At 42.2% G+C, this 13905-nt stretch overlaps 1 protein-coding gene across 1 annotated transcript in view; it reads left to right on the top strand.

Moving 5' to 3' along the window:
* Positions 1–1043: 1043 nt before the first annotated feature.
* The window catches only part of MAD1L1 (mitotic arrest deficient 1 like 1), a 353651-nt gene continuing 340789 nt past the window's right edge, over positions 1044–13905 (top strand). Inside the window, exons 1-9 of the mRNA XM_027656701.1 lie at positions 1044–1103; positions 2352–2505; positions 3778–3918; positions 5642–5821; positions 6609–6733; positions 7424–7505; positions 8608–8738; positions 9928–10042; positions 10600–10661. Coding sequence (XP_027512502.1) covers positions 2356–2505; positions 3778–3918; positions 5642–5821; positions 6609–6733; positions 7424–7505; positions 8608–8738; positions 9928–10042; positions 10600–10661 — 986 coding nt within the window. The 5' untranslated portion in view covers positions 1044–1103; positions 2352–2355. The remainder of the gene's footprint in view (positions 1104–2351; positions 2506–3777; positions 3919–5641; positions 5822–6608; positions 6734–7423; positions 7506–8607; positions 8739–9927; positions 10043–10599; positions 10662–13905) is intronic.

The following is a 13905-nucleotide window of genomic DNA, read 5'->3' as shown; positions in this document are numbered from 1 at the left end:
GTGTTTAATGTGTGTTTGGAAATCATTGCCCTGTTAATGTCATACATGAGACAGACCATAAAGGGGGTTGTTGACGTGTGAGAGTACAGCGAGGGGAGTTTGAGCCAATTTAGTGCCTCTCAGAAGCTGGTGCAATTTATTAGCACACGTAAAAATAGAAAATATTTCTGTTCACATCAGGATCTGCATCCTCACGTTGGGATCTGTAATCCAGCAGTGCGGGAGACACGGCTGGCTCAGGAATGTTCAGGCCAATGGCTCTGCTGCCTTTCCTATGGACACAGGCTATATTTAGAAATTGCTGCTTCATGGCACTCATAAATCCAGTGGCAGTGGGGCTGGGTCATTGCTATGCAGATCGATTCAGTCATGTTTCAGGTGTGACCTGTGGTGGTTCCCAGGTAAAATGACAAGATGTTCCCAAGATCCTGGACAGGGAGAATAACTAATTGAATTGCCAGAAATCTGTTTGCACAAATAAATTTACCCACTGCCTTATCTGGAAGTGGCAACTTTTATAGCAAATAGTGCTTTTATCAGGCTGACTGTGGCATGGGATATGCAAGGAGCTGGTAGCACTGGGTGTTTTTAAGGCTTCCAGATTGTAAACAGGTCATTTGGGACTGCTTACAGATTTATTGAATTGTGATTTGAAACCTCCTGATCTGGATCTCCATACTGAAGAGAGTGTGTGGCAGCGTTAAACCAAGGGCCTAAACTGGGGAGTGGGGTGTCGAGTAGTAAAAGAAAATTGAAGTCAGTTGCTCCTTGAAAAACATTATGACCTGGGATTCGCGGTGGGAATGGGAGCCGGCAGAGCATGTGCCTGCTCCTCTGCTCCTCCGGCTGCAGCTGCGGAGGGGCCGGGGCGGCTCTGCCCGAGCAGGAGGGCGCAAGGGGATTTTTGGGGCGGCGGCGGGCGAGTTACCCAGAGGCGGAGTTGGGAGCTCCTCCGCGCCGAGGAATTACGGTAGGGCGGAGATGCGCGCCTAGTCCCGTCGTTACGGCGGGCAGGGCCGGCGTTCTCGCGAGAGCGGGGCGCGGAGTTCCCGTGAGATCCCGTGGCCGGGGAGAGGAGGGAGATCCAAGCGGGGCGCGCGCCGGTGAGCGAGGAGGGACCGGGAGGGATGGGGGGGGATGGATGGATGGACCCCACCGGTCCCGCCCCGCTCCCGCCCTCCTGGAGCCGCGCGGGCGAGCCCCCGAGCAGCCCCGTGCCCGCCGCTGCCGCGGGTTCGCTGCCGGGCGGGGGGTCTCCGGGAGCCCCGAGGGTCCCTCGGCCGCGGGGGTTTCGGAACCGCGGGCGGGACCGGCGTGTCCTTGTTTTCAGTAGGTTTGAGGGCAGGCTTGCCTACCTCGAGCCCCCTGCGGGCAGGGGACTCTCCGGAATTCGTGTGTACTCGTACCCTAGTGCGTAGTTTGAATAAACGCTTTCTCCCGGGTTTTGGCTGCTCTGCTGCCCGTGTGCTGCTGTTACGCCTCCTCTTCGCGATGATATAAATCCAAGGAATAACTGAGAGTGCAGGAGCCTGGAGTTGTCCCCAGGACTGTGTCTCCGGCGCCCCAAGCCGTGTGAATGTTGTGGCTGCCTTCCATGATCCTGGGGCTTTATGGAGCACGCAGTCACTGCAGGAACTCCCTTAAGGCTCCCTGAAGTCTCTTGGGAAACCTTGCTGGCGTTTCGGAGCTCCGGGATTGAGTTGTCTTCGGCCCTTCTGAATCTGAAGGATTTGCAAAAACTTTTGTGTGAACGAGGAAATGCAGTTTTACTTATAGAAGGGATCTGTGAACTGGGGAAGACTTCTTGCTGGAAGTTAGTGCTTCCAGAGTGATTTTGGGAAACCAGAAACAAGTTGAATAGAAGGGTTTGCTGCTAATGTGAAGTTAGTTCTCCTCCCCCGTCAGCTTCAAACGTTTGGGGGAAGAGTAATGAGTTCTGTTTGTTACTATTGCCTGCTGTAGATCTTCCTGCCCTACAATGTTAACTTGTTTCCCAGAAAAGAAAATTAAGTTTTGTATGACTCATGACAGCTTTTATTTGTATGTTTATAGGCCAAAATTCAGGGGAGAAAGTATTTAAATAAAATCAAACCATTCTGGTTAGAAAGCCCACGGAAGAACAGCCTGTCTTGCTTCAGTTTCTCATTTCAGAGACCTACAACTCCAGCCTGGGTTGGGTCGTGTTTTCTGGGGGTTAGGATGCACCTGCAGTGATTTGCAGGTTGATTTTACCCTGTAGATTGGAAGACATTGAGAGTTTCCTCAGGGCAGTGGCGTGTCTCTCCTCAGCAGAGCAGCCAGGATCCAGCAGCGTGCTCTGTTTGGTGATTTCTATTTCTGTCTGTTTCCAGAGCCATGGAGGACTTGGAAAATAACACCACTGTCTTCTCCACCCTGAAATCCCTCAACCACTTCATATCTCAGCGTATGGAGGGGGTGTCTGGGCTGGCCCCACCAGGACCATCTCAAAGCTCCTTGCAGATCCAGTACCAGCAGAGGATGCAGGTGAGGTGTCCTCATCAGTGTGCCTGTGTGCTCCTTTTGATTCCAGGAATCAGGATTGATTTCATTCAAATCTGACCGTTCTTTCTGAAACTGATGTTCACACAAGCTCACTATTGGAAGCTTGCTTTTGGTCAACATTCTGAATTTTTTCCAGAAAATATTTAATTTTTTCAAGTGTCAGACATACTTATTTCTGTTTTGTAAAAGAATGAGAAAGGTGCTTTGAAATTATTTCCTGCAAGTTATATCTGTGAAACAGCTCAAGAAATTAAATTGTAAGTTGTTTTCATATTGCTGAACAGAGGAGCTTTAGATCTGTTAGCATTTTTCTAGTAAGACACTTTGTTACCTTTTTTTTTTTTTTGTCATAGTTTTAAGGTTTCTTTGCCTGGACACAAACAGGAGTGTGGCTTCGATATACAAACAGTTCAAACAGTTTGTGCTTTCATGTCCACTTCTGTTTGCACCCACCTATGATTCTTACTTTTCTTTCTTTTAGCTGTTTCATGCTCATAAAGCATAAAATGAGTTGACATCTTGGATCCTAAGGACTGTTTATTAGGCTGGAATAAAGTTTCTCTGTTCTGTTAATATGATTTCTATTTCAGTCTCTAGGTATAAAATAAGCTTGCTTATTTTAATGTAAATCTGCTTTGCATTTGAAATGTTGCCAAAAGGCAATTTGTGTCTCTGTTACATCTCTGGTGACAGTGATGGTCAGAGGAGGCTCTCTCTGGGTAGAGTCTCCATTACCTGTGTGTTGGGTGGACATCACCAGATGAGGAATTCTGTTAGCATTGTCTGTGCTCCAAGGTAATTTGAATGAAAAAATAAAGTGTAATGTTGCAGAGGTCATAGAAAAACATGTTATTTTGCTCAGCAGTTGCATTTTATTGGGAGCATGATCTGTGCTTCTTGGCCAGCTGCATTTACTTTTATGAGGCTCTGGGAGTTCATAATTAAAACTTTTTTTAGATAGAGAAGTACATTTTGTCAGAGTATCTCTAGAGATGGAAGGAAAAATTCTGAGTGAAGAACTTGGAATTAATTTCTTTCCAACTCACCTTGATTTGATATGGGGCTTTTGGGCGTGGTTCCCCAGCTGCAGCTGGTGTGAGAACAACAACAAATTTGGAGATGGTTTCCTGGTGCTTTGTAAAATGGCACGTAAATGTCAGCAGAAGCAGTACAGGGTGGGAGGCACCACCCTGCCTTATTATTGCTGTGCTGTTAATGGGGTGCAATGTCCCTTTTCACACATGACCTGGCCAGTTGGAAGAACAAGCTGGGCAGATCCACTCCAAATCCCAGCTGCTGCAGGTGGAGCGGGAGAAGATGCAGATGGAGCTCAGCCACAAACGAGCTCGCATCGAGCTGGAGAAGGCAGCCAACACCAATGCCAGGAACTATGAGGTGAGTGTGGTGGCTTGGGACCACAGGCCTGAGTCACAACACCTGTGGAGCACCTACAGTGGTGTTTTGGTTTGGATCAAGGATATCCTTTCCACTTCTCACGAGCTGTGCTTTGCAGTGGAATGTCTCAGAATGTGTATAGGCAACTTTGTTTTGGAGCAAGCCTGGTGTTCTCCAGCTGCTAATAAACCCTGTCTTCAGAGCAGGGCTTCAGTGAATCTGTAGTAGATGCTCCTGGAATGCATTTACTGTGTTTGCATTTACTGCTGAGGTGGTGGTGGTGTGGGTGTCAAGTTCCCAACACCAACTGTTTTGCTCTACAGATCCCCTTGCAGTGCATTGCACCAACTTATTGATGTGCACAAGAGTGTGAACTTGAAGCCTTGTTAGGTTGACAGACCCCTGATCTGATCACTGGGTTCTGTTAGTTTAGCTCTAAAGTTATCATGGGTAGCCATAATAAAAGGGGTTTACTATTTGCTTCCCCCAGAAGTATTTAATAGTTTTTCTCCTAGCTGAATTTAAACTTCTGCTGGCACAACTGCAAGCATTTAGTCTGTGTGACTGTAATTAATTGGAATGGCAATAGTGCCAGCCATGCAGTGTCACACAAGGGAGCCTGCACTGATAAAACAGTGAGCCTCACTCAGGGACTAATAGCTTTTATTGGTTTCTGCTTTTATGACCACATATGTTTGCTTAACGATCTTACTGGAATAAGCAGTAGATCAGTGGGTCTTGTAGCATAATAAAAATCTCATATGTGGCTGATTATAAACATGTTTTGTTGTATTTTACAAGGATGCTGGGTGACAGATTTAGTGTGTAGTTGTGAAATAGCAAGTCAGTGACTGAATTCCTTGTTCCTCTGAAGTCAGGTGATGTGGGATTAAGCCAGGAAGAGTTCAAACTGGAATGTAGCTGAGTCAGTCACAGAAACCCTTGAAATACTGGTACAAAAAAAGGGAGCAGCACTAATCCAGCACTCTGGTAATTACCCTGCTCAGATTCTGTGTTTTTCTGAGTCATGTGGATAAAGGTTTTAGGAACCTCACATTGCTTTGCATAATCCTTGTTTACTATGTAAATCCATGTCTCGATTTGCTTTGATTAGTAAAGCAATTTACTATGCATTTTTTCAATAAGAATTAATTTGTGGTAGGAATAAACTGAAATGGTGTATGAAAGGTGGTCAGAGCACAGAAGTACTTATTGTATTAGTTGATAAAACTGTGCATTTAAACACTGGTTTTTTTCTTTTAAATGGCCTCATACAGTTTCCAGAAGCTGCAGAGGGAAGTTTGTCTTATTAACCCAACTGTTGAGATCTGAGTTTCTGAAAGTCGATTTGCTGTGCACGGCCCAGCTTTAAATTGGAGATCAGAATGTTTTCTGCTGGAGATCTGCTGATCTGCTGGAGGGTGTGCAGTGGAGTCTGTGAAGACACATTTGTATTCTCATAGCCATGACTTAGTGTAAGAGATTTGGAAGACTCTGTCTCTTAATTTTCCAGCTCCATTGCCCTGGGTAGCTCTTGACATTGAGTTGCTGCTGGTAAGATTTTTGGCCTTGCCAATGCAAAAAAAGGTTAAAGGTTAAAGCTGTGGTCTGATGATGCCTTGGTGGCCATGGTGATGAGGAATGAAGACAGAAGGGAAAATGGCTTCAACTTTGTGCTACTTCCTTCTTATGTCTCTTTGCATTTTTTTTTTTCCTTGGCAAGCGAGAGGCCGACCGTAACCAGGAGCTGCTCACACGCATAAAGCAATATCAGGAAAGGGAAACAGAAGCTGAAAATAAACTGAAAGAACAAATGGAGATGAACAAATCCTACAAGAAGAGCATGGAGACAATGAGTAAGAAGCTGCAAGAGAAGGAGAGCAAATTAGCTGAAGCTAATGAAGTAAGAACAGAGCAATTTTTAATCCATTTGTAGCTTCAGATCACTTTGCAGTTCTTGTGAATTGAAAATGCCCTTTTTGATTAAAAAAAAAAAAAAAACCCAAACAAAATAATTGGAATCACTGTGTTCATCACCTGGAAATTAATAAACCCTGGTGATGTGTGTCTTTGCTGTCAAAGTTTAGAACCAAACCAAGCCCAGACACAAGTGAGCAGATCAGAAGGAGATTTCTTAGACAAGTTGATGTGGAGAAGGAGGAAAAAAGTGCAAGGCAACATCCAGAACCAAGGTTCAAAGTCAGGTTACATGACCTGTGAGCTTTTCTTTGGAGTTAAGATATTTAGAAAAAAATCCTAAAACCCACTGGCTTCTACTTTTAAGGAAACTGTAATGCCTCTGGTATTTGGCTGAGGCAAACCCAGACATTTTAAATTTTGAAACCCAGACAAAATACATTTGGAATGGTTCTGGGATAATTTTTTACTTTAATATATGTACTTATCATCATCTAACTTTAAAGCTTGATATTTTTCATGCCAGTTTGGGGTCACTCATGTAACAGGTAATGGAAATGACAATTTGAGTGACAGATGAAAGTTACTTGATGATTTTCTTTTACCTTTGTTTGAGGTAAGTTTCCAGGTCTAAAGGTTTGTGAGAGTGGGATTGTTTCTAGAGTCAGTGTTTGTACTTTTTAGTTGGAAATGATTTATATCACCATCCCTTATATCCAGCTTGGAGAGTCATAACCTTGTGTGTTTTTGCTTTTTTTCTTCCATTAATTCAGACAATCACTGTATTAAAAGGGAAAATATCAGAGCTGCAATGGAATATAATGAACCAAGAGATGCAGATGACAAGCCAAGACTCTCAGAAGCAGGAGCTGATGGAACAGCTGGATGTTGAAAAAAAGTAAGCAGGGGATGAATGACTGGAGGGAGAAAAAGGCAAACAAAACTTGAGTCTTGTGCAGGTGTCATCACTCAGAAAACTTTCAACAGCGTTTGATTTCCCCTCTTCAAAGGGGTTCTTTGATCTGGATGTGCAGGTTATAACTGTTGTTTGAAAGGAACTCTGAGGTGGAATTTAATTGTACCTTGAGGAAAAGAACCACAACTTGAGCTTTAAATCTGTGATATCTCATGTTCCTGGTAGAGAGTTAACAGAAGGCACGTGGGTGGGAAAGGCTAAAGTGAACTTTAGGGACTGAACAGAACAAAAATATCAAGACTTAAATCATAGTGGAGGGGTAGTTGAAAGCTACTAGTGTTTTTCCTTGCTTACTAACTTGAACTCTTCAATTTTGGAGTTGTGAAGGTTTATTTACTCTGAGTATGTATTTGTTGTTTTCATTGTTAAGGTGGCTTGATTTTTTTTGTTTTGATTTCTTTCAATATGCATCTTTGTTAAAATGGGTGGATGTTTTTGTCTCTAAATTAGAGGGGATATGAGTGTGAAACTGTATGAGACAAAATCTTCTATAGCATTAACATTTACCTTGTTAATAGTGTTTGACTATGTTTGTCAGAGAGTTCTGCATGCAGGTTGTTTCTGGTGCATGATTTCTGAATGCTAAATACTTTTTGTGTCTGCATCTAACAGGAAATGGCAAGAGGCAAGTCAGCAAATCCAGACCCTGCAAGCAAACCAATCCCAACTGGCAGAGTATGAACAGAAGATTAAGGTAAGAAACTTTTTGACCTATGTAAAGCTTTAATTTTTGATGTCCTTCAGTGGAAGAACAGAAGTAAAGGTTAGTTTGTCATGTATCTGAGTTGGTGGCCAGCAAGAGCTGAGGTTGGGTGGACCAGGCTGTCTACAATTAGCTGTAATTTGGCACTCTTTGCCTTTGTTGTATCAATTGATTGAAAAAAACCCAAACTTTATAAGAAGGTGATTTATATCCTTGTGCAGAGTTCTGGGGGAATACTCTTTTTGGTCTTGTGCCACAGCACAAGTTTGCTTTGCAAGAGATTGCTTCTAGAGTGATCTTTTTCCATATGGTGGATGATGAACCCAGCAGCTACAAGTACTTTTCTGCTTCCCAGAAAATCCTTCCTCTGAAGTTGGGTTTAGCTCTTTAAGAAAGTGCAATTCCTTGTAAAGCTTTCAAAACCACACTGACTAAAATGGGAGTATAGAGATGCTTCGTGTCCTTCCAAATTAGCATATAGGTTGGTGAGATTGTATGTTTTTCACTTGTCTTTCTGGCAAAGGTAGCTGTGGAGAGTTACTTTGGTTTGAGCAGGTGGTGACAGTGGCATTGCCTCTGGTGAAACCAGACCATTGTCAGCAAGAGGAGACTCCCTCCACTGAAATGAAAGGATGGAAAACAGGATATCACTCTGCAATACAGCTCTGAATAAACTTTCTAGTGGTAAAAAAAAGCAACACAGTGCTAAAATGCACATTTATGTTTCTTCTTGTTCCTAATTCTTTCAGGCCATTCAATGCCTTTCTATGCAGTTCATTGATGGAGGGACAGAGGATAAGAAAATCACAGATTTGGTTAAGTAGGTAGGAAAAGGTCTTTTTAATGATTAGCAAAGGGTGTTTTTGTTATGAACTTAGGGTAAGCAGGTGTAACATCTGGGCTGGTCTCTTCTCTACAAGTGCAACAAGAGTCATCCCTGCTTTGAGCAGTGGATTGGAGCAGATGTTCCTACTGAGTTCCCTTCCAACTTCATTCAAGTCCTTGATTTGAGCTTAAAAAGTACAATGCAGAAATAGTTCTTACAAGTTCCAACTTACTCATTGATGTCCTCTTGTCATCCCACGTTTTCTAGGATCTGGAGCAGAAGTTCTCCCAGCAGGAACATGATGCTCTAATTGTCAAGAACATGAAGGCAGAACTGGCTCGTTTCCCAAAAATGGAGCGGGAGTTGCGGCAACTCAGGGAGGAAAACGCCTTCTTCAGGTGAAGGAAAGGTTCAGTTGTTGAGGGTTATCTTGTGTTCTTCTGTACTTGCTACAGCTGCACGATGTGCACTTTCAAATCCCTCTACTGTGCTTCCACGTGGAAAGTTTAAGAGGAAGTTTAAATATTTCCTATAAATAATGCATATGAACCGAGCAGTGTTGTGATGGTTACTCTTTGAGAGGATTTGACAAGCTCTGAGGAATCTTCTTGAACAGAAGAGCCTCACAGAATGTGTATTGATTGTTCTGGGTGGTGATTTCTGTTTGTTAGAACAAAATTCAATGTTTAAAGGTAGTGATGAACTCCATACAGCTTTGGGAAAGAATTCCCTGTAGAGAAAAGAGACAGCTGAACATTTCTTTAATAACTGGTTTTGCTTAGCTATTGTTGCCACTATTTTAAAGGCCTGTTGTTCCTGCATAATGTTTAGGAAGTGTTTTGTTTGAGTTTCTAAAGTACTCTGATATAGCCTGTGGTAGAGTAGGCTTTCTGTATTTCTGAAGCAGCAGTTGATTTGAAAAATTAAATTAAATGTACTATGAAATAACTTGCCTAAAGATGTTTTGTGTGTGGCTTATTTTATTTTTTTTTAAAATTACACAAGTCATCCTGCCAGCTTTTTCTTTTTCAAAATTATATAGTTTTCCTTGGTTTTGGTCTTGTAGTTGTTTCGTTGTCATTTTGAGTTGTTTATCTCGGAATTTTTTTTCTCATGCTTGTTTTTTGTGCACGGAAATATATCAACAGATTAAAGGTCATTTGTTGTTAAATTAGTTTTATTTCACCCTTGCACACCTCTATTAAAGTAAAACCAAGCAATCTCAATGCATGCTCAAAATCCAGGTCAGTAGTGCTTGCCGTGTTCCAGCCCTGCATCCAGCTGGACTGAACAGGGGAGTTGGGAGTCTTCTGCTACCCTTATTTTGTCAAATAGTAAAGCAGATACAAAACTTCAGGTTGTTTGGGCTTAAATAGGATGGTACTTAGAGTAGACAAAAATAAGTTCAATAAAACTTCAGGGGTTTTTGGAGCAGTGGCTTTGCAGTGAAGGTTGTAGAAGTGAAACGTTGAATGTTTGTGTTTGTACAATGTCACGATTCCCTGGTTATTCTGTGTGTATCTGGAAGTTTGTGGGAGGGAATTGGGTTGCATGGCTCTTTAATAGTTGTCTGTCTCTTCACCACAGGGAAATGAAAGAAAACAATGGCTTGCTGAAAGAGGAGGTAGAAGGTCTCCAAAGAAAACTGGAACGCTATGAGAAGGTCCAAGCGCAGCTGGTGACTGTGGAACTGGAAAATGAGGTGAGGAGCTGGAAACATTGGGTGGAGGAACAGATTAGGGGGTTTCCTTTACTGCCTGTCCTGACTTTTAGGCTCTTCCTGTGTTGTGTTAGTTGAGATGTGATATCTCTTAATCAATGGGCTCAAAGCAGGTGTTCCCAAACTGAAAAGTCAGCGTGAGGGGAGTTATGGCAAGGAAGGTGTAAAAGGCAAAAGGATTTCTTTTGTTCAGCTGGAAATTCTGTGTAAAGAACAATCTCATCATAGTGTCTTCTTTGGCCTTGCTGTTTCTCTTTCACATTTCTTCTGCTGGAAAGGCTTTTTATGATGTCAGGCTCTGCCCAGACATGGGTGTTGAACAGGTGTATGGTGAGAACCTCGATACTCACTTTGATCACCACAAGTGCTGTGGGGCCAGAATGGAGTCTCAGATGAATGACAAAGTCCTAGATAAGACCATGAAATCCACAGAAGAAGGAATGACACTGACTTTGAATGGAGGAATCTGAGAAAACTCTGGAAAATCAGCTACTAGAACATTCATCTGTGTCTAACTCTACTTTTCATCTTTGCTTTAGAAACTTCTGGCAAAATTACAAAGCTGGGAGAAACTGGACCAGAGCACTGGCTTAAATATCAGGTATGTTTTCACAGCTCTGGAGGGACGTAAGACTTTTAAACCACTTTCCTCTTAATCTTCAGATCTCTGAAGTGTGTTGGTCATGCTTTCCTGCTATCTCTTCTTCATGTATAAGCTCTTCCAGTACTTTTTGTTATATATGAGAAGAAAGTAATATATACACTGTTTAAAGTGTCTTTGGGAACTAACAAATGTTTTTCACCAAGTCAACTTGACCAGTGTCTCTAAGGCCATGCTGCAGTTTTGGGTTCTTTGAACTTTCTGGGTATGGTTGCATTCAGTTTAGTTAGAGATTCTGCTTGCTTAGCAAGTGAACCTCTAAGAATTTTAGCATATGTCCAGAGAAGAGAATGTATCTTTCTTGTGACAAATTGTTGTGAATATATTTCCTTTGACATCTGGATATCAAATCAGCTTATCGAAATAAGCTGCTAGATCCTGTTGTGACTTTTCTTCCCTAAAACAGCTGAAGAACTGTTGTTAATTTAGTTATATTGTCAAACCCCACTCCCCAGTGGTGTTTGTAACACCAGCTGGTCTGTGCACTGGTAGATAACAGCTCCTCCTGACATCTGGAGCACTGAAACAGACTTTTTAAGGTCTCTGTTGTGTATGTGGTATAAAGAGGGACTGGAAATGGTGCATCTTCTGATCATTTCCTTCCGTTGCAGAAAGTTTTCTGAGTTCCTAGGAAGCTTTTGTGTGTCATGTTTTAACACTGCTCTATTTTCTCTAAATATTTACATTGTTATTACACTGAAAGCAGAGATGATTCTCTGTAAATAACTGTCTTGACATGAGCACCATAGTACAGATCACCTTTCATGTTGGGTCAGAGCTGAAACTTGTACAGCAGAACCTCCTTTTGCCACTTGCCTCTTTGTTCTGTTCATTACATGCATCCAACAGCAGAGCAATGTCTGCACAGTGCTGGGATTGTTTGGATATGCACATATGGTTTGGGCACAGTGTTGCTTCAAGTAAAAGGTACTTGTGTTCCAACTTGGGAAAGTCTCCTTAACTTTCTCAGTGTTTTCTGTTTAATGAGGACAACGAACCTTTTCCAGAGGCAGGCTGGCAAGTAGCATGCTTGAGGTTATCTCCTACATCTGCTGAGGGGCACATACATCTAGATGAAAATGGAATTGTGCTAAATCTCCTATGGACAGAAATTCTAGGAATCCTTTTCACAAAACTTCCCTATCAGACATTGGAGTAAAAGCTTTTTACTTACCTCAAGCTGTTAAAGGTTTAACGAGGTAATTTCACACTGGGAGAGAAATGGAACCAAGTGATTCTGCCTGTTGAAGTCTAATAACTCCTTCATTTAAAATCAGAATATTCCCTGTGAAGTGTTGGGTTTCTGATTGGGCCATATTGTTTAGTGCCATTAATGTCTCCTTCTCATACAGAAAGGGGAATTGCTCTTGAGAAAAATCACCTTTTGTATGCAATTGGAGCAAGTGGGACTGGATGATTCCCCCCTGCCTCCCTCATTGTTTTTTTTTCTTGTCTTTTTTTTTTGTTGTTGTTGCTCAGTCTTCTTACAGCATGAATTATGTTAATTTTCAGTCAGGAAGATGAAGATGATGAGAGACCATTGTCCTAGTTGGTTCCTGGAGAATGCTATTGGTGAAAGTTTGAGAAGAGTTAATTGCCCATCTCATAGTAGGAGAAAAAAAATAAGAACAAGTTGGCTGACTGTCCCAAAGAGCTGGAGCAATGTGCTGTTTGCTAATAACTAGATAAGCAAGGAAAAAGGGAAGGCATTAGGATTTCTCATCTTTTCTTATCAGGTTCTTCATTGGTACAGAGGATGTAAGGGAAGTGCAAGCAGCGTGTGGTGTTGTAGGAGAGGATGATTTTTCATTCCCTTCAGCACTTCCACAGGGCTTGTTCAGTGTCTGCTCTCAGTGGTTTCTGTTCACTGATTGCCTGCTCCCAGCAGGCTTTTTGTCAGATTGGCTTACGATCAGCCCTTCTAGTGTAATTTTATGTAATAATACTTGGGAAGGAGGTGCAGCTTTTGGGAGTGTAGTGGTAATCCTACTGTTTTTAGTACTGGTCCCTTTTTGGTGACAATGGAAGAGCTAACTAAGTGTTTATAATGCTTCACCTTGTGGGGGGAAAACAAGTTCATTAACAGTTTACTCTGGCTAATCTTACGTTTGCTAGTTCTGGATGCCACTTGTAAGCTCCTGGGCTTTTCTCTCTCATAAACAGTGGAAACAAAGACAGCTGTAGCTCTAGAGCATAATATCCCTGTAAGCTGCACAATAGCCAGATAATAAAATAGTACACATCATAGCTATATATGTGGTTCATGTGTACACACTATAAATCTATATAATCTTTTTTGTGTTCAATTACTTCTGATTTCTTGAGCTTCTTACTGCCTACTTTGCAGTATAGTTGGCTCTGGTTTTTATTGTGGATGTAGGACTTCTTTGTACATTACTGCTATGCTGCCAGGGATTTTCATGCGTTTGTCATGTGTTGCTCTGGCTTGGTATTCCAGCTGTAGGATTGGTTTCAACTGTAAAGGGAAAAAAACCACAAAATGTTGAAATTCTCGCTCTGCGAGTAGAAAGTTTTATTTATTTTGGAGTTTACTGCCCTAGAGAAAGATATTTATGCATGGTTCTTATAGGAATTTGTTATTAAGAAAGGGCTGTGTCAAGAAAACAAGCTTATTCTACTGTCTCTCTCCAGGATGTGCTGATATAGTTTGTATTTCTTCAAAATCCAGTATTTGTGTAGTTGAGTTGTTGAACTGACAAACTGTGTTAATTGTGACAGACTCGGTTGTTTTTTCAGAGTTGGACTAGTAGCTTAGAGATATTTTTCCAGATAATTCCTTGACTGCCGTTAAACATCACGTAATTTATCAGAAAAGTATTTCAGGAAGGTTTTGGGTGAGAGGTGGCGGCGGCTTTATTTGGGTGACAGTGCGCAAAAGCACCCAGGAGATGGCGCCCTTTCTCCTGCTGCGGGAGCAAACGGGATCCTGCTCCAGCCTGGGATCCTCATCCTGGTGGGAATCCATCAGCGGGGCAGCTGGCCTAGGGGAAAACCGCTAATTGCTCCTGTCAGAACTTTTAAAATCTGTTTAATACCACATGCACGCAGACGCTGTCTCCTTGCCCAGTACTCAGGATTGTAAGTTGGTATGAAAAAGATTTGTGCTGATTTGTCTGATGGAATACAGAATAAAGAATTTTTCTAACCAACTCTGTTCATACTC

This window comes from Corapipo altera, unplaced genomic scaffold (assembly GCF_003945725.1).
Source record: "Corapipo altera isolate COAL_440 unplaced genomic scaffold, ASM394572v1 104, whole genome shotgun sequence".
In the NCBI taxonomy this organism is placed as follows: Eukaryota; Metazoa; Chordata; class Aves; order Passeriformes; family Pipridae; genus Corapipo; species Corapipo altera.
This window is presented reverse-complemented; position numbering and strand designations above follow the sequence as displayed.